The following is a 24504-nucleotide window of genomic DNA, read 5'->3' as shown; positions in this document are numbered from 1 at the left end:
CTCAAGAATCACCAGTTGGGTTTTCTGCAATGGGGGGGTGGGGGTCAATAGAGAAACATCCTCAACTGTAGATGAATGGCGAAATGAGAAGAAAGCCTCTGTGCAAGATGTGGTTTCACTCCTGTGTCGTGAGGATGTACTGCCAGAAAAGGAATTTCTTTATTTTGTTGTCTTCTGAGTGACCGTTTCAACCCTTTGTTTGAGACCTTCCTTATGTTCCAGGACAGACTCTGTGTACAACAAATCACATGTTTGTTTAAAAACCAAAATACATTCATTTGTTGGAAGGACCTGAGTCTGACTGAGGCCTACAGAATCAACATTGAAAGAAGATGTATATATGAGCTCAGTTTGGCTGAGAACAGCGGAACTGTCCTCAGTCTGTATTCTGACAATCATAGGTCCAGACGTTTCTTGCTTGGTTTGGGAGGAAGCGAGGTGCTCCTAGAAAGGAAAGTTGAGAGCTGCCTGGACACCCTGGACATTCTGTGTGTGAACCAGTGTGAGGGAGGAAAGACAAACTCACTATAGGATATCTTTTACAAAGGGGGCAAGGTGGAATGGTGTGTTGTGTCTTTGGCATCATTAAAGGTGAAGACTGTTATTTTATCAAATAATTTCTCTGTAATTATTCTTACGTGATTAAACTAATCATGTAAATTGAAAATCTTCAGATTGCAAAATTAGAATTTTCCGACTATAACTCTTCAGATATTTTAATATCTGATCAATGTCTTCTATTAATTAATTATTATTATTATTATTATTATTATTATTATTTACCTCATTCTTTACCTCCATTTCTGCTGTTGTCGGTTTTCGAATCCCAGGTTTACATTTATTTTATTTTATTTTTTACATTTTTTTACCCCGTTTTCTCCCCAATTTCGTGGTATCCAATTGTTAGTAGTTACTATCTTGTCTCATCGCTACAACTCCCATACGGGCTCGGGAGAGACGAAGGTCGAAAGCCATGCGTCCTCCGAAACACAACCCAAGCCACACTGCTTCTTAACACAGCGCGCATCCAACCCGGGAAGCCAGCCGCACCAATGTGTTGGAGGAAACACCGTGCATAATTTCACAAATAGTTTAATCTTTACTCATTCATTTTTTACAATAATTAGGTGCAAACCCCATAATTGAGAAATATACGCATTCAGAGATATAGTTATGTGTGTTTCTTGTTCTCCGTGAGGTCACCAAATGAAACAAACTTGTCATACGCATCCCTTAAGTGTCCACGGACCATTCCCACACTCTCAAAGGTAAACATATTGTCTAAAGCTCCCATTTTGGGGATTTAGGAGTTTGGCTAAGTTAAATCCTTTGTTCTCTCTGTGGTCTCACTCTCTCTGCATGACCAGGGGGAGAGAGTCTCCCCCAGGAATTTATGGCCTGAGATAACAGAACCTGGGTGGAGGAGAGAGTGAGAGAGGGGGAAGCCACGATCTACACCCAGAAAGGGCCACGTCATGACATGGAATGGTGGAACTTCAATTTTTATGAGCAGCCTGGAAAGATGCCATTTATTAAACGGGACAAGTTCAATTATATCAAGGACACCATTATCCCAGATCTGCTTTCTTTGAAAAGGCCTTGTGTGTTCCTCAACCTATTGCATGAGCCAGGGTGTGGGGGAACCACATTAGCCAAACATATGCTGTGGGAACTGAGAGACAAATTCCATTGTATTTTTCTGAAAGACACAACTGCAGTCCCCACTGAAGTTGCCCAACAAGTAGTCGAGCTGTTGACTTTTGAAACAACATAAAGCACTCAAAAGTAATTATTCTCAATTGCATGAGAAATGAATCTCAAATACAGACCAAGACAACAGATGTTACAGAAACAGTAGAAACTGTTGTAATTTTTAGTAAACTTGCAGCAAGGGAGAGGACTTATTGCAAAGAAAAAAGAAAAAAAAATCAAGACCACCTACAAGAATGCATGGAAGACATTCTATGGTTACAGGATCCTATTGGATAACTTTTCAGAAGAATATGTTGAGGCTATTGTCAGAAAAAACCCTAAAGAGCTGAAACATTGAGCAGAAAAGTGCTCAACTTTTTGCTGTTTTAGTCCTCTTAAATGTGTACTCAAAGAGTGAAACACTTTCAGTCTCTTTGTGAAAAGTTTCTTGACCTTCAACGCAACCGAGTATTTGACTCCTGGAAAGTTGAGAATACATTTGGAGTACTCTCCAGACTGTTGATCTGTTGTGCTGATAAAGGTTCTAGAAACTTTGAAGCTTTGAGGTTTATCTACCCAAGCATAGTTTGAATGTACTTGAGATCAAACACAAAGTGTCAAAAGCTGGCATAATCAATCTAGTTCTGACTACGGACATGCTGATTGGAGCCTGCATAAAGGGGAGAGAAAAACTCAGGCATGATATTTGCAACGTATTGTTGAGAAGGCAGCAGTCAGCCAAAGGACAGGAGTCACAGTTCTCGCAACTCATCAATGACATTGCAAAGGAGACGCCAAAATATATGGAAACTGTACTGTTGAATGCAGGCAAGTGCTTTCCACACAATCCTGATATCTCCCAGCTTCTTGTCAGATACCATGCAAGCTCATAGATGATGAAAGTTAATCTTTTTAAAGCAATCTGAGTGATTAAGAAAGTATTTTATGGCACAGCATTGAAAGGTTCTGAGCAATATATATATATTTTTAAAAATACTTCTTATCTCCAATGTTCAAAGGGAGTTTGAGGCACATTTTTTGAAAATCAGAAAAACCCAAGAACTCCGAAGAGTCAGACTTATATTTTGCAGATGAGCAAAACTGTTAGGTCATTAAGTGTCTTTAGACAAACAGCTACTGAAGTTATAAAATATGTTGTTTAGACACCTTTGGGGTTGAAGTTCACAAAGCCAATATTCCTTATTACCCCCCAGGAAATCTTGCGTTGGCTATTTAAAAAACAATTAAAACGTTTTTCTTTCATGTTCATAGTCAATGAAAGAAAGCAAACTAAGTAAGACTCATTACACATTAATTACAGATTTCAGAAGATAAAGGAAACAAAATACATTTACATTCCCTCTCACTCAGAGTGACTGAGCGAGCCACGCAGAGTGACTGAGCGAGCCACGCAGAGTGACTGAGCGAGCCACGCAGAGTGACTGAGCGAGCCACGCAGAGTGACTGAGCGAGCCACGCAGAGTGACTGAGCGAGCCACGCAGAGGCAGAGAGGAGCAGCTAACAACAACAGATAGGCTAGCAACTCAACAAGTTAGCCTGGAAAAAGGTAAAGATGGCAGACTCACTGTTTTCAATCAGCCCACCGAAAAACGTTAACTTCACAGACTTTGATATCTGGCCCAATTGGATCCAGAGGTTTGAAAGATTTCGTATTGCAGCAAGCTTGAACATCTGAAGAATACCAAGTCAACTCAGTAGTGTACACAATGGGGGATAAAGCTGATGTTCTCTCCATGTTAGCCTTAACTAGTGAAGACAAAAAGAGCTACATGAAAGTCAGAGATGCTTTTGAGAAGAATGTCTTATCCATCTGGCTACAGATTTTCATGTGAGTATTCTAAAATCCACAAAGAAAAGATGTGCATTTTCCCATCAGTTGTGTTTTCATCAAACTGACGTGATGACGTAGTGCACACAAAATGTCAGTTTGGTGAGAATGACCTGGTCAGAGATGGACTGGTAGTAGGCATTATGGATCACGGGCTGTCAGAGAGACTACAACGAGAGTTAAGAGTTGACTCTCACAAAAGCCATTACAAAATAAGGAGGAAATCAGGAAACAGCAGACAACACTACGTAGCACTGGTAGCTCAGACATGAAAGAGGTAAACATGGATGCAATGAGATTCCAAAGAAAGGGCCAACAGCATCCAGGGAAGATTGTACAGATATGGAATGGAACTGTCAATCAAACCACAGGAAGTGGAAGATGTGGTAAGCCACAGCCACACTTATTGTACAGTTGCCCTGCACGACAGGAAGAGTGTAGAAAACGCCACAAGAAAGGACATTTCGCAGCTGAGCTGTGGATTAGATGAAATCCATGATGTCACGAGATAATTTAAGATATTATTTTTGGACAAATACACTCTATGGATTCAGTTGATGTTTGGTGACAGAATGTAAACGTGAAAGGACAACAGATGACATTCAAGCTAGACTGGAGCAGCGGTGGCAACCATCCCAGGCAGTCTCTTCTCCAAACAGGGAGATGGAGCGACAAAGAACCTGTGTGGACCAAGAAACTCACCGATAAGGTAGTGTGGACAATTCAATGGCACTTTAGAGCACATGGGCAAAACAGGGAAACACCCAGTGTTTGTCATACCAGGCCTGGTTATCCCACTTCTAGATTTACCTACTATACAAGACCTGCAGCTACTCAAACCAGTGAATGCCATACACCTAACAGCAGAGAACTGTATCCCAGAGTGTTCACAGGAGAAGGGAAACTGCAGGGGGAGTACAAGACAAAGTTGAAAGAGTCAGCCACACCCTTTGCCTTGCCGTGTACCACTACCCATGTTGAAAAAAGTGTAGATATGACACATCTGAATGAGAATGTGTGTAGGGAAAACACATCCTACCCGCAGTGGATGAGATGATGGCCAAACTGTCAGGAGCAACAGTTTTCTCCAAGCTAGACGCTAGCAGGGTTCTGGCAGATCTCCCTACACAAAGACCCACACGCCACCTTCATGACACCTTTAGAAAGGCAAAATCAAAGTGCCCAAAGACATTGCAGATATTCAACTCTTCATAGTGAACTACGTTGGCAAGTTCTCTCCAAACATTGCAGAGCTGACAAAAACCCACCAGGGACCTCCTGAAAGCTGACAATGACTGGATATGTGACAGCACACAGGGTTTGAGAAGCTTGAAAACAGAACTAAGTTCACTCACTGTCCTGACAAGCATCTGCAGATGCATCCTCACATGGACTGGGTGGAGTCTTTTCCCAAATGCAACCGTCAGGTGAATGGAGGCCCATGGCCTTCATTTCACACATCATGACAGAGACAGAGACAGAGCATAGATACGCTCAGATTGAGGAGGCGCTTGCTGCTACATGGGCCTGTGAGCATTTCCAGACTTACCTGCTAGGGTTGGACTTTGTGATCAGAACAGACCACAAGCCTTTGATTTCACTCCTGGGCACAAGAGCGCTGGATGACCTACCTCCTTGCATACTGAGATTCAGACTCCTATCGGATCATGTATGTCCCAGGCAAGAATCTGGTGACAGCTAATGCTCTCTCAAGAGCTCAGCTCCCAGGGGAGCCTACAGAGGATGACATTACATGGGGTCCCCGAGACCCTAGTGACAGAAAATGGACCCCAGTTCTCAGCCTCTGAATTTGTTGTTTTTGCAAAAGAGTAAAACTTCGTGCATGTGAGAAGTTGTCCATCTCAACTCAAATCCGAGTGGCCAGATCTCAAGTCCTTTGAGGGGAAGAATAGGGAAATGAAGGACAAACAAGTTGCCTGGTACACCAGATGATGGAGAATGCAGGAACAACACGTCTGGATCAAGGACGTCCCCAGCAACACTTACTCCTTTTAAACCACAACTACAATTATGCATGAAAATACAATATGCAAACACAATTTTTTATATGTTTTGGTAAATGTTCTGCTTATTTTACATTGAAGAAAAAATTGTCTTAAGTGTAATTTATCGCACTGTTGAGGTGGGTGGGGTGGGGTACTTCCGTAAACAAATGTGTCATGAGAATTATTGTTGCATATGGGATGTAAAACTAAATAAAATTGGTGTGATTGGAGATCATGGTCTCTACAGATGTCAATGTCTGAATAATTATTGTCAGAACAAGCATAGCAAAAGGTGCACAATGTCCAGTCAGTCATGTGGTTCTTTATTCTTTACGCCAGGCAGCGTTACATCTGATGCACACATATATTATCATAAGGTACTGTAGTCAAGTCCCAGTTCCACCGCAGCAGCTAGAACCAAACTCAGTCCTCACTATACATCTATCTTCCCTTTATAAACAACTTTCAAATGGGATGGTGGGAGAAAACAGAGACTTTTTACAAGATTCATAGTACCAGGGGATCTCTTCAGTTAATAGCATATTGATTGCCTTGTAAACAGAATGGACAGGATACAACTGAGACTGGGCTTGTTAAGAGGCAGGTTGGTACATAGAAATATTTATCCTGGCAAGAAACACATATCGCAGTCTTCTACAAGCTAGTCATTAGAAGCATTTGTAAGACAGTGTTTCCGAAAGATTTATTCTTTGGCGAGGCGCAACGCCCCCCAAAAGCAACATCAGAAGGTTGAAGACACTGAACATTTCAAATCAGCCTTTTTAGATGTGGGGGGCAACAGTGCTGATCAGGCAGGCCACCTTGCCTAAGAAATGGTAGGAGGAAACACTGGAGGAGAACACGGTCCTAAAGAGTAATGGATTTATGTACAGTAGACACAGGAGGGTACAGTTAGTTCAATGGAGGTTTATAATACAATCAGAGCTGGTTTGTGCATGCATGCATCTGGTTGGCTCCCAGACCAACACCTGATCACTTCCTTAACCCATATAGGCTATATGATCAGAAGAGGTGGTCAGAAAGGTATTTCTTACTAAATCAGTGTTCTTTGCTCTTGGTCCTGGAGAGATGAATGCAGTGTGTGCAGGCTTACCCTAACACATCTTATTCAGCTGCTCACAGTCTTGGGGTTTAGTTGATTTGTTGAATCAGGTGTGTTAGTGCTGGACTGGAAAGAAAGCCTGCACATACTACAACTCTCCAGGAGCAAGATCTAATGAAGTACTTCATAGTTACTAAATAAGTGGTTTTAATTCTTAAAAAAAAAACAAAAAAACGATCATATCTCACATTTTAATCTTATAAAAAGGTGCTTAAAAGAAATCCTTCAGTCTTTTCTTTGTTTAAATGAGAAGCGGTCGATAGTCGTTACACCACACAGATACATTACCCATGTACATACAGTCTACAGGGGGATGGAAAGGAGAGGGAATCTGCCCTCGCTTTTACAGATGGATGGATGGATGATATTAACAAGCAGCAATGGGAGGAGCCTGTACATAGAAAATGGTGCAACACCTCATAATCCTTAAATCATAACTTACATTATAGCACTTTGTTCAGGTCTAAACAAGGGTATAAATCTGTTGCTTGTCAACAGTGGTTTCCAGATGTTTTGTGCTGTAAAGCCTTTCACTATACCCCTCTGGACAAATCAAACAATGCTTTATGCCACCACCCACATTTACAAATATACGACCATCGATTAGGGACAATTCACTTATGACATCAGTTATGTCATGCTTATGACAGTCTTAAGTATCCTTTACGCCAGAGGGTTCCAGTTAAGTGTTAGGATTAGTGTGTGTTTGTGTGTACGCGTGTGTGTGTACGTGTGTAGGTGTGTGTGACATGTCTAAAGAGCGCGAGGCCTCTTGGGGTTGATCTGTTTGCTCGCCTGCTCCTCTTCCTGGAGTGTAGAACGGAAACCCTTCACTTTGTCTGAGAGAGAAGGAGAGAAAGGAGGAGAGAGGGGAGGAGAGAAGGGATGCTAAGATAAAAATCAGAAAAATATACTTGCTAATTACTTGCAAATAATGTGACTTATTCTGATCTAGAATCAGTTATAGAATACCCCATTACCTCTGAGCTCAGTGAGGATGTCTATCTTTTGATCCAGGATCTGTTCTAGCTGCGTGGCGTAAGAGTCCACATCATAATCCACCTCTTCTGTCATCTCCAACAACACCTTCTCATCCTCCAGCCAACGGATAGACTCCTGCACCGGACACACACAGAGAATAAAAGACACACCCTGAATAATGTGTGTGATTGTGTATGTGTGTATGTACTTGTGTGTGTTTGTATGTGTGTGTGTGTACCTGGAACACAGCTCGGTGGTCCTCCAGGACCTGTTCCTCCATCTCCACCAGCTGAGACACAGCCTCATGGAAGGTAAAGAGCTGAGGAGACACCTCCTCTTCCTGGGGAGAGAGAGGGGAGATAGATAGAGGAGAAGGAGAGAGAGAGAGAAAAAGGGATGAGAGGGAGGGGAAGGAGAAAGAAAGGAGATAGAGGGAGGGGAGAGAGAGCACAGGAGAGGGGAGAGATTAAGAGAGTCAGAGGGAGGGAGGGAGGGAGGTGTTATGCTGAATTATGAAATAATTCCTATATTGAAGAACCACACACATTTTATCTGACAGTAAAATAAACTGATATTCGTTCATTAGTTGAGAGAGGCAGATTAGAGTACTAGTCAGTACATAGAGAGGTGACTGTATGGAGTGTGGAGGTGAGTGTGCGTATGTTCTTACGTTCTGTTCACAGAGCAGTTTGAGGTCATCCCTCTGAGGTGAGCTGCCGACCCCCCACTGAGCCTCCAGGACTTCCAGCTGGGTGACGCTGTGACCCCCTCCTCCCCCCCGCCCCTCCATCATCACCCCTGGGTCCACCGTTAGCTCCTTCACCCTGTCGACACACACACATTTTTGTCATTTAGCAGACGCTCTTATCCAGAGCGACTTACAGGAGCAATTAGGATTAAGTGCCATGCTCTAGGGCACATTGACAGATTTTTCACCTAGTAGGCTAAGGGATTCTGGCACACACCACACTCACATTAGTAGGATTCAGTTTTACCTGACCATGTGATCTGACTGATCTGATTGGTTAAAACAGTCAATGAACCAATGGCAATGAATGGACATCTTATTGGCAGACTCAACAGCCTTTTCAAATGACTGCCTCGCTTGGTTCACCAACTACTTCTCTGATAGAGTTCAGTGTGTCAAATCGGAGGGCCTGTTGTCCGGACCTCTGGCAGTCTCTATGGGGGTACCACAGGGTTCAATTCATGGGCCAACTTTTTTCTCTGTATATATCAATGACGTCGCTCTTGCTGCTGGTGATTCTCTGATCCACCTCTACTCAGACAACACCATTCTGTATACTTCTGGCCCTTCTTTGGACACTGTGTTAACCACCCTCCAGACAAGCTTCAATGCCATACAACTCTCCTTCCGTGGCCTCCAATTGCTCTTAAATACAAGTAAAACTAAATGCATGCTCTTCAACTGATTGCTGCCCGCCCATCTAGAATCACTACTCTGGACGGTTCTGACTTAGAATATGTGGAGAACTACAAATACCTAGGTGTCTGGTTAGACTGTAAACTCTCCTTCCAAACTCCCATTACGCATCTCCAATCCTAAATTAAATCTAGAATCGGCTTCTTATTTCGCAACAAGTTGTAAAACTGACCATCCTACCGATCCTTGACTTCGGCGATGCCATTTACAAAATAGCCTCCAACACTCTACTCAGCAAATTGGATGTAGTCTATCACAGTGCCATCCGTTTTGTCACCAAAGCCCCATATACAACCCACCACTGCAACCTGTATGCTCTCGTTGGCTGGCCCTCGCTTCATCTTCGTCACCAAACCCACTGGCTCCAGGTCATCTATAAATCTTTGCTAGGTAAAGCCCCGCCTTATCTCAGCTCACTGGTCAACATAGCAGCACCCACCCGTAGCACGCGCTCCAGCAGGTATATTTTGCTGGTCATCCCCAAAGCCAACTCCATCTTTGGCCGCCTTTCCTTCCAGTTCTCTGCTGCCAGTGACTGGAATGAATTGCAAAAATCACTGAAGCTGGAGTCTTATATCTCCCTTACTAACTTTAAGCATCAGCTTACAGATCATTGCACCTGTACATAGCCCATCTGTACATAGCCCATCTGTAAATAGCCCATCTGTAAATAGCCCACCCACAATATTCCCATATTATTTATTTTTTACTCCTTTGCACCCCAGTATCTGTACTTGCACATCTATCACCCCAGTGTTTAATTGCTAAATTGTAATTATTTCGCCACTATGGCCTATTTTTTGCCATTCCTCCCTAATCTTACTACATTTGCACACACTGTATATAGACTTTTCAATTGTGTTATTGACTGTACGTTTGTTTATCCCATGTGTAACTCTGTGTTGTTGTTTGTGTCTCGCTGCTTTGATTTATCTTGGCCAGGTCGCAGTTGTAAATGAGAACTTATAGCTCAACTGGCCTACCTGGTTAAATATATATTTTTTAAACATTCTCAGGCACAAGAGTGAAGGACAAGCTGGGAATGAAAAACATTAAAAACAAAACACCGCTTCTGAAATGAATGAAAGAGTTAAACATAGATGAAATGCAATAAATGAATGAAAGGGTAAAATATATAATCATGCCACAACTCAGTTCTGACAAACTGAAACTGAATGACCAATGCTGGTTAAATAAATGATATAAAACAAGCTGTAAAACGTGAGGCCGTGTAAGTTTGGAGCCATCCCTTACTAATATGGACACCAGACATTAGCAACCCTTAAGATGATGGTTAATAGAAAAGAAAGGGGTTAAAAAGGAAATGAAAGGAGGAGTAGATAAAAGTTACCCCTGGTCCAGGATCAGATTGATATCATTTTTAATCACCTGATTGGCCTTATAGTTATTACACGGTTACAGTTAATTTGATCCTAGGTCTGTGTTTAGGGGTAACCTCTTCCTGGAGTGAAATGAGAGGCAGAACAGAGGACAGGTACATGATGGTAGCTAGTAGAAGTCGTAGAGAGGAGAGACCTGGTGGGAGAGTTGGGAAAGTCATCGTACTCGTAGGTGTTAGTGGGGGAGAGTTCAGCACGACCCCCACCTCCACCACCCTGCTGCTGGGAGAAGGGGATGTCTGACGGGCTGATCCCAAACTCCTTCACTCTGTTTGGAGAGGGGGAGAGAGACACACACAGATCAATGCACACACACACACACACACAGGATCCGGTCAGGATAAGGGTTAATGTTTTGGCTCGTATCAAGAAGGGAAAGTGAGGAGAGGAAGAATATTCTGCAATGACAACTTGAATTAATTAAACTTTTCTCATTGACTAACAGTCTTAGTAATTAGTAGTAGGTGAGATGTAGATGTCTGTTAGGTTGAGGTTAGGCAGGTGAATGTCTCACCTGTTGGCGTATCTCAGAGTGTTTAGAGTGTTTTCACAAGAAGCCATTCCAGGAGATATAGTGGCAATCTGTGGGGGGATTAGCAGTTGGTACATCATTAGAAAATCATTATCGTAGGTGCTTTGTGGATAAACAGCAAACCAGGCCAGTATGTGTTAAAGGAGGTGTATATTATGTCACCATGCATGTCCTGGAGTTCTCCCCGATGAAGGAGTCTCTGAGGACCTGGGTCAGCTTGCTGGCTCTGAACGGGGTGTGGGGCTTGTTCCGACCCAGAGCCCTGATACACTCCTTGAGTGCCAGCAGACTCTTGTTGATCTCAGCCCCCTCCAGGCGTGTCTGGCGGTCAGCGCTGGATGTGTCGGCACCCCTCTCGTTCCCCGCCAAGTCAATCAGCGAGAACTTGCCGTGCATCTTCCCTCGCCGCCGCAAAATGATCTGGAACACAGCGTGGCTACGGGACGAGTGGGCATTGGCCGAGGTCTGACCTGACGTCCTGGGAGAGAGGTATTGGAGAGAGAGATCGACAATAAACAGCAGGAAAAGAGACAAAATTAGGAGAAATTAGACGATTTTTAAAAATCTTTTAGAACATAAAATGGCAATCTATTAAATAATCCCTCTCTTCCTCTGTGGTTTTACCTGCAGCTGTTTCCGACCTCTATGAGTTTGAGGACGTCTTCAGTACATTTGACGTCTCTTTCCTGCAGCCCCACCACCTGCACCTGCTGCTTCCCATCCTCCAGAACCCTCAGCTTGGCTTTCCGGTTCAGCAGGTCAAACACCTAGACAACCACAAGACAACGACAACACAACAACGCGGCCAGGTTAACACAACCACAACCATCCTCCAGAACCCTCAGCTTGGCTTTCCGGTTCAGCAGGTCAAACACCTAGACAACCACAAGACAACGACAACACAACAACGCGGCCAGGTTAACACAACCACAACCATCCTCCAGAACCCTCAGCTTGGCTTTCCGGTTCAGCAGGTCAAACACCTAGACAACCACAAGACAACGACAACACAACAACGCGGCCAGGTTAACACAACCACAACCATCCTCCAGAACCCTCAGCTTGGCTTTCCGGTTCAGCAGGTCAAACACCTAGACAACCACAAGACAACGACAACACAACAACGCGGCCAGGTTAACACAACCACAACCATCCTCCAGAACCCTCAGCTTGGCTTTCCGGTTCAGCAGGTCAAACACCTAGACAACCACAAGACAACGACAACACAACAACGCGGCCAGGTTAACACAACCACAACCATCCTCCAGCACACGCAGCTTGGCTTTATGTTCATACAAATAGATAGAACACTTAAATAACTACAACCACAAGATAACCATACACGGTCATATAAACACGGTCAACACATCCTCCAGGGGGCTTGAAGATATATTGGTCACTTCACTTGCCTTCCCGCTGTAGATCTCAAAGAAGGTGGCGAAGACATTGAGGTCTAACTTCTTGTAGTTTGGCTTCTTCAACATGAGAAACACATCTCTCGCTGCACAGAGAGAAAAGGGTTTCACTGAAGAGACAACTTTACACAGAAGGAACACGTTTTAACTCAAGAAAAGCAACTTTATCCGTAGAGAGAGATATGGTGTAGTGTTCGTACCAGCCAGCGCGTAGACTCCTTTAGAACAGTCCTGGTTCTTCCCAGAGAAGTCTCCTCCCATTGTCTGAAAGGGAAAGGGGTTGAGTCTCCTCTCAAACAAAGGCAATGGGCCAAAAAAAGAAAGACTAGAAAGTGTGTGATAACAAACATACAGTATATGCTTTAACAAGTTAGGCCAGACAAAATGTATATATTTTTAAAACCTTTTACTGCCGTGGGCAAAATCAGGGTCACACAGTGTGTTTCTTGGTAGCCTTAAACACATTTTATGCTTAATAAAATGCAATAATGTTTATTAATTCTGAAATTCTGAAAAATAGACATAATATTCCACCCCTGAGGCCACTAGAGTGCGATTTGGTCATCTGACTGCAGGTAAGTCCAGCTTCACATAAAAACAACAATGAAGAAAGGTTGAATAAAGACTTCAAGATGAATAGAAGCTGAAGCAGCTTATTACAGTAAGATGCCTCTAGTAGACTGCTATATATTTCAGATAGCACATCCGTTATAAAAAACTATGTCTCCAGAAAATGTCTAAAACTCAGCCGGGACATATCCAACTGCTGACAGCAATTCTTTACCATTCGGCCATCAGATTTGCCACCAATGCTCCTTATAGGACACATCACTACACTCTATACTCCTCTGTAAACTGGTCATCTCTGTATACCCGTCGCAAGACCCACTGGTTGATGCTTATTTATAAAACCCTCTTAGGCCTCCCTCTTCCCTATCTGCAGCTTACGACTGGAACGAGCTGCAACAAACACTCAAACTGGACAGTTTTATCTCCATCTCTTCATTCAAAGACTCAGTCATGGACACTCTTACTGACAGTTGTGGCTGCTTTGCGTGATGTATTGTTGTCTCTACCTTCTTGCCCTTTGTGCTGTTGTCTGTGCCAAATAATGTTTGTACCATGTTTTGAGCTGCTACCATGTTGTGCTGCTGCCATGTTGTATTGCTACCATGCTGTGTTGTCATGCCTTGTTATGTTGTTGTCTTAGGCCTCTCTTTATGGTGTTATGGTGTTGTGGTGCTATATTTTTATTTTTAATCCCAGCCTTTTGGTAGGCCGTCATTGTAAATAAGAATTTGTTCTTAACTGACTTGCCTAGTTAAATAAAGGTTAAATAAAATAAATAAATACATGTATTTAATAAAAGGGGTAACATGACCAGGACCCAAACTTTAGTCCCTGTGACTGTCATTCCAAAACTATTATACCAAAAGTGTAAAATCTTTTGTTGTATTAAGGTTGTTTAGTATTTTTGTAAGTGGTTCAAATAGTATTTCATTTTAATTTGTTTTTATCTTTTATTAGCTTGCCTCACTTTTCAAAAAATGTAATCCGTTAAACAGTAAATAAACTTTGTAAGGCCTTAGCATTAAAAATCCAACACACACTGAAAGTGTTCAACTCACATGTGTTTTCCCACTTCCTGTCTGTCCATAGGCGAAGCAGGTGGCCATGCCCCTCTCAAAGATGGTCTCAACCAGTGGCCGGGCAGTGAACCTTGGGAACGAGGGAAGAAATGCTTTAGATAGGTCAACCAAATCACAGTAAAGATAATTTAAAATTACAATATTATACACTACCAGTCAAAAGTTTTAGAACACCTACTCATTCAAGGGTTTTTCTTTATTTTTACTATTTTCTACATTGTAGAATAATAGTGAAGACATCAAAACTATGAATTAACACGTATGGAATCATGAAGTAACCAAAAAAATATATTTTACATTTGAGATTCTTCAAATAGCCACCCTTTGCCTTGATGACAGATTTGCACACTCTTGGCATTCTCTCAACCAGCTTCATAAGGTACCTGGAAGGCATTTCAATTGCCTTCTTAAAAGTTAATTTGTGGAATTTCTTTCCTTCTTAATGCGTTTGAGCCAATCAATTGTGTTGTGACAAGGTAAGGGGGTATACAGACGAAAACCCTATTTGGTAAAAGATCAAGTCCATATTATGGCAAGAACAGCTCAAATAAGCAAAGAGAAACGACAGTCCATCATTACCTTCTTCAAGTGCAGTTGCAAAAACCATCAAGCGCTATGATGAAACTGGCTCTCACAATGTAGAAAATAGTAAAAACAAAGAAAAACCCTTGAATGAGGTGTTGTAAAACTTTTGACCGGTAGTGTACTTTGGAATAAATGATGCATTTATCTCAATGGAAGATCTGACTCATACACACAAGAATTTGGCCCAGTTCACACGATTCTTTTTGTTCTTGAAATGTACCTGTAGACCATGTCGTTGTCGGTGCTGTCGTCAAAGGCGTAGTCGAAGCGGAAGGTCTGGTTCTCCAGGTACCTGGTCAGGTCAACCTTCTGCTTGGGCTCATGGACCATCACCACATCCTTACTGGGGATGGTGATCACATCCAGGTCCTTCATCGTCAACTCTGAGGGGTGAGGTGAAAAGGAGTTCTGAATAACCCACTTTTGAAATAGAAAGAATGTTCTCAAGTGAAAGAGTGAGGAGTATGATGCTGTTAAATCTCTGCATGTAAAAGACCATCTGACCATGAAGCAGTTGGTGTGCCTGTGTCGGATTTATGAAATTCTGATACTTACCTTTTTTATTGAGGGGCCGTGCTCGTACACACACACATATCCTGTGCTCCTCATCGATCTGAAAGGTGAAACAAAATCATACGTACAAGATGTGATTCAGCGAGCGGCAAATGAAGACGTGTCACCACTCTATCTATGAAAGTAGATCTACAGCTAACATATACATACCAGATCAGCAGTGGTTAGAGGCCTGTAGTCAAGACTGGCTCTGAAGTCTCTGATCATACACATGATCTCATAGTTTGGTACAGTCACATCTACCTCCTGGGAGAGAATGGCACACGGTTAAAAGTGTGTGTGTGTGTGTTGGTGTGTGTGTGACGGTGTGTGTTTGTGTGTGTGACCCTGCCTGTGCTTTCTTCTCTCTCAGCTCCTGTTGTTGTAGTCGCCTCCTCTCTCTCTTCTCCTGCAGTTTCTCCACCTCCTTCACACAGTTGGATTTCCGCCGCGCTGAAACAGTTCAGGGAAGACAATAATCAAAAATATTCTAGTAGTGATCCATTTTGTTTGTACCGTCTGTCCTTTTTCAATACACTTCAACGCTCTTTAGAGGCAAATGCACAAGACAAGCAAAATATAAAAGCATGAGCGCTAAGCAACACATTCAAAAACATTGCAATAAAAGTGAAGCCCACCCCTCCAGGATAGTGGATATACAGAGAGAAATTACAACAGCTCAGTGAAAGAGCTATTCTCTGGCTGCCTCTCTGTTCTTTCAGAAGTACAGCATGGCTAATAGGCCTATCAGTGTCTTTCTGCCTGGGAACATTATATCACTGGGCATGTGTCCCATCGTAACCCACCAGGGGGAACAACACACAGCAGAGAGCTCTGAAACCAGGGTTTACACTAATAGGAAATGAAAACGACTGGCCGTTAGCATGGCAATGTATTTAGCAATAACCAGGACTATTTAGCAATACTCAGCTGGAGTGTGTGTATGTGTATGTGTGTGTGTGTGTGTGTGTGTATTACCGTTCTGCTGTTGTTGTAGTGTCATCTGCTGTGTCTGTAGGGCTGTGAGTGCTGCAGGTGGGGGTGGTTCTGGTTGGCTTTGCTGGTGCTGTATTTGACTGGGTCTGGCTCGCGTAGTCCCTACTGCTGCGGCTGGAGACACACAACATCATTCACAATACAGTTTAGTCATTATTAGTACATTGTTTAGTAAATGCACATTGAGTACATCCCATATTATCTTTGGACACCACGCTTTCATCTCGTTTAATTGTATGTATTATAAATTCAGAATATGAGTAATGACTGTCAAATTTCTGCAGTGTCATCAACAGGTTATTATCTCTTTTCAATTACTAAGCTAGCTATCTCTCCCCAGACCCTCTCTCTCCTTTCTATTGCTAAGCTAGCTATCTCTCCCCAGACCCTCTCTCTCCTTTCTATTGCTAAGCTAGCTATCTCTCCACAGACCCTCTCTCTCCTTTCTATTGCTAAGCTAGCTATCTCTCCCCAGACACTCTCTCTCCTTTCTATTGCTAAGTTAGCTATCTCTCCCCAGACCCTCTCTCTCCTTTCTATTGCTAAACTAGCTATCTCTCCCCAGACCCTCTCTCTCTTTTCCATTACTAAGCTAGCTATCTCTCCCCAGACCCTCTCTCGCTCCTTTCCATTGCTAAGCTAGCTATCTCTCCCCAGACCCTCTCTCTCATTTCTATTGCTAAGCTAGCTATCTCTCCCCAGACCCTCTCTCTCCTTTCTAGTACTAAGCTAGCTAGCTCTCCCCAGACCCTCTCTCTCTCCTTTCCATTACTAAGCTAGCTATCTCTCCCCAGAACCTCTCTCTCCTTTCTATTACTAAGCTAGCTATCTCTCCCCAGACCCTCTCTCTCATTTCTATTGCTAAGCTAGCTATCTCTCCCCAGACCCTCTCTCTCCTTTCTAGTACTAAGCTAGCTATCTCTCCCCAGACCCTCTCCCTCTCCTTTCCATTACTAAGCTAGCTATCTCTCCCCAGAACCTCTCTCTCCTTTCCATTACTAAGCTAGCTATCACTCCCCAGACCCTATTGCTCTCCTTTCCATTACTAAGCTAGCTATCTCTCCCCAGACCCTCTCTCCTTTCCATTACTAAGCTAGCTATCACTCCCCACTCTCTCATTTCCATGACTAAGTTAGCTATCTCTCCCCAGACCCTCTCTCTCCTTTCTATTGCTAAGCTAGCTATCTCTCCACAGACCCTCTCTCTCCTTTCTATTGCTAAGCTAGCTATCTCTCCCCAGACACTCTCTCTCCTTTCTATTGCTAAGTTAGCTATCTCTCCCCAGACCCTCTCTCTCCTTTCTATTGCTAAACTAGCTATCTCTCCCCAGACCCTCTCTCTCTTTTCCATTACTAAGCTAGCTATCTCTCCCCAGACCCTCTCTCGCTCCTTTCCATTGCTAAGCTAGCTATCTCTCCCCAGACCCTCTCTCTCATTTCTATTGCTAAGCTAGCTATCTCTCCCCAGACCCTCTCTCTCCTTTCTAGTACTAAGCTAGCTAGCTCTCCCCAGACCCTCTCTCTCTCCTTTCCATTACTAAGCTAGCTATCTCTCCCCAGAACCTCTCTCTCCTTTCTATTACTAAGCTAGCTATCTCTCCCCAGACCCTCTCTTTCATTTCTATTGCTAAGCTAGCTATCTCTCCCCAGACCCTCTCTCTCCTTTCTAGTACTAAGCTAGCTATCACTCCCCAGACCCTATTGCTCTCCTTTCCATTACTAAGCTAGCTATCTCTCCCCAGACCCTCTCTCCTTTCCATTACTAAGCTAGCTATCTCTCCCCAGACCCTCTCTCTCCTTTCCATTACTAAGCTAGCTATCTCTCCCCAGACCTTCACTTTCTCTCTCTCCTTTCCATTACTAAGCTAGCTATCTCTCCCCAGACCCTCTCTCTCCTTTCCATTACTAAGCTAGCTATCTCTCCCCAGACCTTCTCTCTCATTTCCATTACTAAGCTAGCTATCACTCCCCACTCTCTCTCTCTCTCATTTCCATTACTAAGTTAGCTATCTCTCCCCAGACCCTCTCTCTCTTTTCCATCTGTGTATTTGTATATTTAGACTATTGCTAAAGATATCATGGTCTTTCTCGCTCTCTGTCTTGCTCCCTACAGATATCGTGGTCTCTCTCTCCAGATATCACGGTGCCTGAGGGCTATTTTCCCCATGTATTCACAGTTTCTGCTTTTTTTGAAGTTTCAGAAATATTTGCAAAGTGTTATAACACTCTCATTCAAGGGTTTTTCTATATTTTTACTATTTTCTACATTGTAGAACAATAGTTAAGACATCAAAACTATGAAATAACACATTTGGAATCATGTAGTAACCCCAAAAAAGTGTTAAACAAATCAAAATATATTCTTCAAATAGCCACCCTTTTCCTTGATAACAGCTTTGCACACTCTTGGCATTCTCTGAACCAGCTTCATGAGGTAGTCACCTGGAAGGCATTTAAATTAACAGGTGTGCCTTGTTAAAATTTAATTTGGTGGAATTTCTTTCCTTCTTAATGCATTTGAGCCAATCAGTTGTGAAGGTAGGGGGGGTATACCGAAGATAGCCCTATTTGGTAAAAGACCAAGTCCATTTTATGACAGCTCAAATAAGCAAAGAAAAACAACAGTCCATCATTACTTTAAGACATGAAGGTCAGTCAATAAGGAAAATTTCAAGAACTTTGAAAGTTTCTTCAAGTGCAGTCGCGAAAACCATCAAATCAAGTTCTATTGGTCACATACACATGGTTAGCAGATGTTAATGTGAGTGTAGCGAAATGCTTGACCTTCTAGTTCCGACCATGCAGTAATATCTAACAAGTAATCTAACAATTTCACAACAACTACCTTATACACACACGTGTAAAGGAATGAATAAGAATATGTACATAAAGATATATGAATGAACGATGGCCGAACGGCATAGGCAAGATGCAGTAGATGGTATAGAGAACAGTATATACATATGAGATGAGTAATGTAGGGTATGTAAACATTATATAAAGTGGCTAGTGATAAGTTGATTAAGTTGACCCTCTGCCGTTTCCTGAAGTCCACGATCATCTCCTTTGCTTTGTTAAATGTTTCCATTATTAAAGTGGCTGGAGTTGAGTCAGTATGTTGGCAGCAGCCACTCAATGTTAGTTATGGCTGTTTAACAGTCTGATGGCCTTGAGATAGAAGCTGTCTCAGGGTCCCCGCTTTGATGCACCTGTACTGACCTCGCCTTCTGGATGATAGCGGGGTGAACAGACAGTGGCTCGGGTGGTTGTTGTCCTTGATTATCTTTTTGGCCTTCCTGTGACATCGGGTGGTGTAGGTGTCCTGGAGGGCAGGTAGTTTGCACCCGGTGATGCGTTGTGCAGACCTCACTACACTCTGGAAAGCCTTCCGGTTATGGGCGGAGCAGTTGCCGTACCAGGTGGTGATACAGCCCGACAGGATGCTCTCGATTGTGCATCTGTAAAAGTTTGTGAGTGTCTTTGGTGACAAGCCAAATTTCTTCAGCCTCCTGAGGTTGAAGAGGCGCTGCTGCGCCTTCTTCACCACGCTGTCTGTGTGGGTGGACCAATTCAGTTTGTCTGTGATGTGTACGCTGAGGAACTTAAAACTTTCCACCTTCTCCACTGCTGTCCCGTCGATGTGGATAGAGGGCTGCTCCACGATCATCTCCTTTGCTTTGTTGACGTTGAGTGTGAATTATTTTCCTGACACCACACTCCGAGGGCCCTCACTTCCTCCCTGTAGGCGTCTCGTCGTTGTTGGTAATCAAGCCTACCACTGTAGTGTCGTCTGCAAACTTGATGATTGAGTTGGAGGTGTGCATGGCCACGCAGTCATGGGTGAACAGGGAGTACAGGAGAGGGCTGAGAACGCACCCTTGTGGGGCCCCAGTGTTGAGGATCAGCGGGGTGGAGATGTTGTTTCCTACCCTCACCACCTGGGGGCGGCCAGTCAGGTAGTCCAGGACCCAGTTGCACAGGGTGGGGTCAAGACCCAGGGTCTCAAGCTTAATGATGAGTTTGGAGGGTACTATGGTGTTAAATGCTGAGCTGTAGTCGATGAACAGCATTCTTACATAGGTATTCCTGTTGTCCAGATGGGTTAGGGCAGGGTGCAGTGTGATTGCGATGGCGTCGTCTGTGGACCTATTTGGGCGGAAAGCAAATTGGAGTGGGTCTAGGGTGTCAGGTAGGGTGGAGGTGATAAGGTCCTTGACTAGTCTCTCAAAGCACTTCATGATGATGGAAGTGAGTGCTACGGGGCAATAGTCATTTAGCTCAGTTACCTTAGCTTTCTTGGGAACAGGAACAATGGTGGCCCTCTTGAAGCATGTAGGAACAGCAGACTGGGATAAGGATTGATTGAATATGTCCGTAAACACACCAGCCAGCTGGTCTGCGCATTCTCTGAGGCCGTGGCTGGGGATGCCTTCTGGGCCGGCAGCCTTGCGAGGGTTAACACGTTTAAATGTTTTACTCACGTTAGCTGCAGTGAAGGAGAACCCACAGGTTTTGGTAGCGGGCCGTGCCAGTGGCACTGTATTGTCCTCAAAGCGAGCAAAGAAGTTGTTAAGTTTGTCTGGGAGCAAGACATCGTGGTCCGCGATGGGGCTGGTTTTCCTTTTGTGATCCGTGATTGACTGTAGACCCTGCCACACACCTCTCGTGTCTGAGCTGTTGAATTGCGACTACTTTATTGCTATACTGACGCTTAGCTTGTTTGATTGCCTTGCGGAGGGAATAGCTACACTGTTTGTATTCGGTCATGTTTCCGGTCACCTTGCCATGATTAAAAGCAGTGGTTCGCGCTTTCAGTTTTGAGCGAATGCTGCATTCAATCCACGGTTTCTGGTTGGGGAAGGTTTTAATAGACGCTGTGGGTACAACATCATCGATGCACTTGCTAATAAACTCGCTCACCGAATCAGCGTATTCATCAATGTTATTGTCCAACGCTATGCGGAACATATCCCAGTCCACATGATCGAAGCAATCTTGAAGCGTGGAATCCGATTGGTCGGACCAGCGTTGAACAGACCTGAGCACGGGCACTTCCTGTTTTAGTTTCTGCCTATAGGCTGGAAGCAACAGAATGGAGTCGTGTGACAGATTTTCTGAAAAGAGGGCGGAGAAGGTCTTTGTATGCGTCGCGGAAGTTAGAATAACAATGATCCAGGGTTTTGCCAGCTCGGGTTGCTCATTCGATATGCTGATAAAATTTAGGGAGCCTTGTTTTCAGATTAGCCTTGTTAAAATCCCCAGCTACAATAAATGCAGCATCAGGATATGTGGTTTCCAGTTTACATAGAGTAAAATTAAGTTCTTTCAGGGCTGTCGATGTGTCTGCTTGTGATTTATGATCGAAAATAATTCTCTTGGTAGATAATGCGGTCGGCATTTGACTGTAAGGAATTCTAGGTCGGGTGTACAAAAGGACTTGAGTTCCTGTATGTTGTTATGATCACACCACGTTTCATTAATCATAAGGCATACACCCCTGCCCTTCTTACCAGAGAGTTTGTTTCTGTCGGCGAGATGCGTGAAGAACCCAGGTGGCTGTACCGAATCTGATGACGTATCCCGAGTGAGCCATGTTTCCGTGAAACAAAGAACGGTACAATCTCTGATGTCTCTCTGGAAGGCAACCCGTGCTCGGATTTCATCTACTTTGTCGTCAAGAGACTGGACATTGGCTAGTAGTATACTTGAGAGCGGTGCGCGATGTGCCCGTCTACGGAGCCTGACCAGAAGACCGCTCCGTCTGCCCCTTCTGCGGCGCCGTTGTTTTGTGTCGCCAGCTGGGATCCGATCCATTGTCCTGGGTGGTGGACCAAACAGAGGATCTGATCCATTGTCCAGAGGATCCGCTTCAGGAAAGTTGTATTCCTGGTCGTAATGTAATGTTGGCGAGTTGACTTTGCTCTTATATCCAATAGTTCCTCCCGACTGTATGTAATAAAACTTAAGATTTCCTGGGGTAACAATGTAAGAAATAACACACATCAAGTGCTGTGATGACACTGGCTCTCATGAGGACCTCGACAGGAAAGAAAGACCCAGAGTTACCTCTGCTGCAGAGGATAAGTTCATTTAAGTTACCAGCCTTAGAAATTGCAGCCCAAATAATTGCTTCACAGAGTTCAAGTAACAGACACATCTCAACATCAACTGTTCAGAGGAGACTGTGTGAATCAGGCCTTCATGGTCGAATTGCTGCAAAGAAACCACTACTAAAGGACACTAATAATAAGAAGAGACTTGCTTGGGCCAAGAAACATGAGCAATGGACATTAGACAGGTGGAAATAGGTCATTTGCTCTGGAGTCCAAATTGGAGATTTTTGGTTCCAACCACCGTGTCTTTGTGAGACGCGGTGTGGGTGAACGGATGATCTCCGCATGTGTATTTCCCACCGTAAAGCATGGAGGAGGAGGTGTTATGGTGTGGGGATGCTTTGCTGGTGACACTGTTGGTGATTTATTTAGAATTCAAGGCATATTTAACCAGCATGGCTACCACCACATTCTGCAGCGATACGCCATCCCATCTGGTTTGGGCTTAGTGGGACTATCATTTGTTTTTCAACAAGACAATAACCCAACACACCTCCAGGCTGTGTAAGGGCTATTTTACTACGAAGGAGAGTGATGGAGTGCTGCATCAGAGGATCTGGCCTCCACAATCCCACAACCTCAACCAAATTGAGATGTTTTGGGATGAGTCAGACTGCAGAGTGAAGGAAAAGCAGTGCTCAGGATATGTGGGAACTCCTTCAAGACTGTTGGAAAAGCATTCCAGGTGAAGCTGGTTGAGAGAATGCCAAGAGTGTGCAAAGCTGTCATCAAGAAAAAGGGTGGCTATTTGAAGAATCTCCAATATATTTAGATTTGTTTAACACTTTTTTGGTTACTACATGATTCCCCATATGTGTTATTTCATAGTTCTGATGTCTTCACTATTATTCTACAATGTAGAAAATAGTAAAAATAAAGAAAAACCCTTGTTCTAAAACGTTTGATCGGTAGTGTATTTCCATACCCAGTGCATTCATCTTAAGATGGCTAACCACATATCACAGTCAAATATACAGGATACCATCATTCCATTATAGATAAACAATGGATATGTAGCATTTTGTTAAAAATATATAAAAAAATATTATTCACATTTAAAATCTATGAATGAAAAATCTGAGAACAGCAATATTTTACACACACACATGAAGGTACTCATTACCAATCATTACTATTGAAAAAACACAAATATGAAAAACTGGTGATTATAGCATTTTGGAAATAAACTCTTCAAATAGAGATCTACTATCATTACTTTCATGGTACAGTGGGGCAGTATGATGTTATGTAGCAGCCTGGTTGAATCCAGTGTTACATTGTGTACAGACTGTGGAACACGAGGAATCTTGGAGACCAATGTTCTGTTGAAGCTTTCTTACCTCTGTTTGCTGGGGTTTCAGTCTTGGGGGGCGCTATTGTTCGTCGGTTCTACAAGAGACAAATGAATACAACATGAACTTAAAGAAGAAGATGTGACACATGCTATACTTAAAACTATACTGTACAGCCACAGGAGGTTGGTGGCACCTTAATTGGGGAGAACGGCCTTGTGGTAATGGCTGGAGCGGAATTAGTGGAATGGTATCAAATGGTCTCCATGTGTTTGATGCAATTCCATTTGCGCCGTACCAGCTATTATTATGAGCCGTACTCCCCTCAGCAGCCTCCACCGGTACAGACATATGGCTATTGGCCACAGTATAGGACATTATAATTGAATGACCTTGGGTGGCTTGATTTGTTTAGCAGCGGAGGAGATGGAGGAAGCAGGAGGAGGGGTTTCAGGACTCTGTGCTACCTCCTCTTCAGGAGCCACATCAGGGTTCAGAGCAAATATGCTCTCCAGGTCTATCTGCATGGGGAGAGAGTACAACATGTCAAAACTCTGTTCCAGCCTCTCCAACCTAATGTGTGTTTGTATGTATATACAGTGGGGTCTGGAATTATTGAATCCCTTGTTAAAGATTAGCAAGAAATACTGTATAAAATAAATAAAACAAATACTGAGCTTTTTACAATGCATGGTTTGGAATTCCCATTGTTAGAGCCTATCCTGCCCATGACATACTAGGCAACATACATGGCCAGTACATTCATTAAAAGTGCCATTGTCACGCACTGGCCTTAGTATTCTGTGTTTTCGTTAGTATTTTGGTGAGGCCAGGGTGTGACATGGGGATTTATGTGGTTGGTTTTGTCTGGGGTT

The 24504-nt window shown here is 43.4% G+C and overlaps 1 protein-coding gene across 1 annotated transcript in view; it reads right to left on the bottom strand.

Annotated features, from left to right (window-relative positions):
* Positions 1–5850: 5850 nt before the first annotated feature.
* The window catches only part of LOC110537072 (kinesin-like protein KIF2A), a 28040-nt gene continuing 9386 nt past the window's right edge, over positions 5851–24504 (bottom strand). The window contains exons 3-20 of the mRNA XM_036937057.1: positions 24022–24150; positions 23678–23726; positions 16208–16339; positions 15582–15682; positions 15401–15496; positions 15233–15290; positions 14898–15060; positions 14072–14162; positions 12644–12707; positions 12438–12529; positions 11653–11795; positions 11191–11506; positions 11011–11078; positions 10633–10764; positions 8323–8476; positions 7891–7992; positions 7652–7787; positions 5851–7510 (exon numbers count right to left, since the gene is read on the bottom strand). Of these exons, the coding sequence (XP_036792952.1) occupies positions 7425–7510; positions 7652–7787; positions 7891–7992; positions 8323–8476; positions 10633–10764; positions 11011–11078; positions 11191–11506; positions 11653–11795; positions 12438–12529; positions 12644–12707; positions 14072–14162; positions 14898–15060; positions 15233–15290; positions 15401–15496; positions 15582–15682; positions 16208–16339; positions 23678–23726; positions 24022–24150 (2112 nt within the window). The 3' untranslated portion in view covers positions 5851–7424. The remainder of the gene's footprint in view (positions 7511–7651; positions 7788–7890; positions 7993–8322; positions 8477–10632; positions 10765–11010; positions 11079–11190; positions 11507–11652; positions 11796–12437; positions 12530–12643; positions 12708–14071; positions 14163–14897; positions 15061–15232; positions 15291–15400; positions 15497–15581; positions 15683–16207; positions 16340–23677; positions 23727–24021; positions 24151–24504) is intronic.

This window comes from Oncorhynchus mykiss, chromosome 12 (genome assembly GCF_013265735.2).
Source record: "Oncorhynchus mykiss isolate Arlee chromosome 12, USDA_OmykA_1.1, whole genome shotgun sequence".
NCBI lineage: Eukaryota > Metazoa > Chordata > Actinopteri > Salmoniformes > Salmonidae > Oncorhynchus > Oncorhynchus mykiss.
This window is presented reverse-complemented; position numbering and strand designations above follow the sequence as displayed.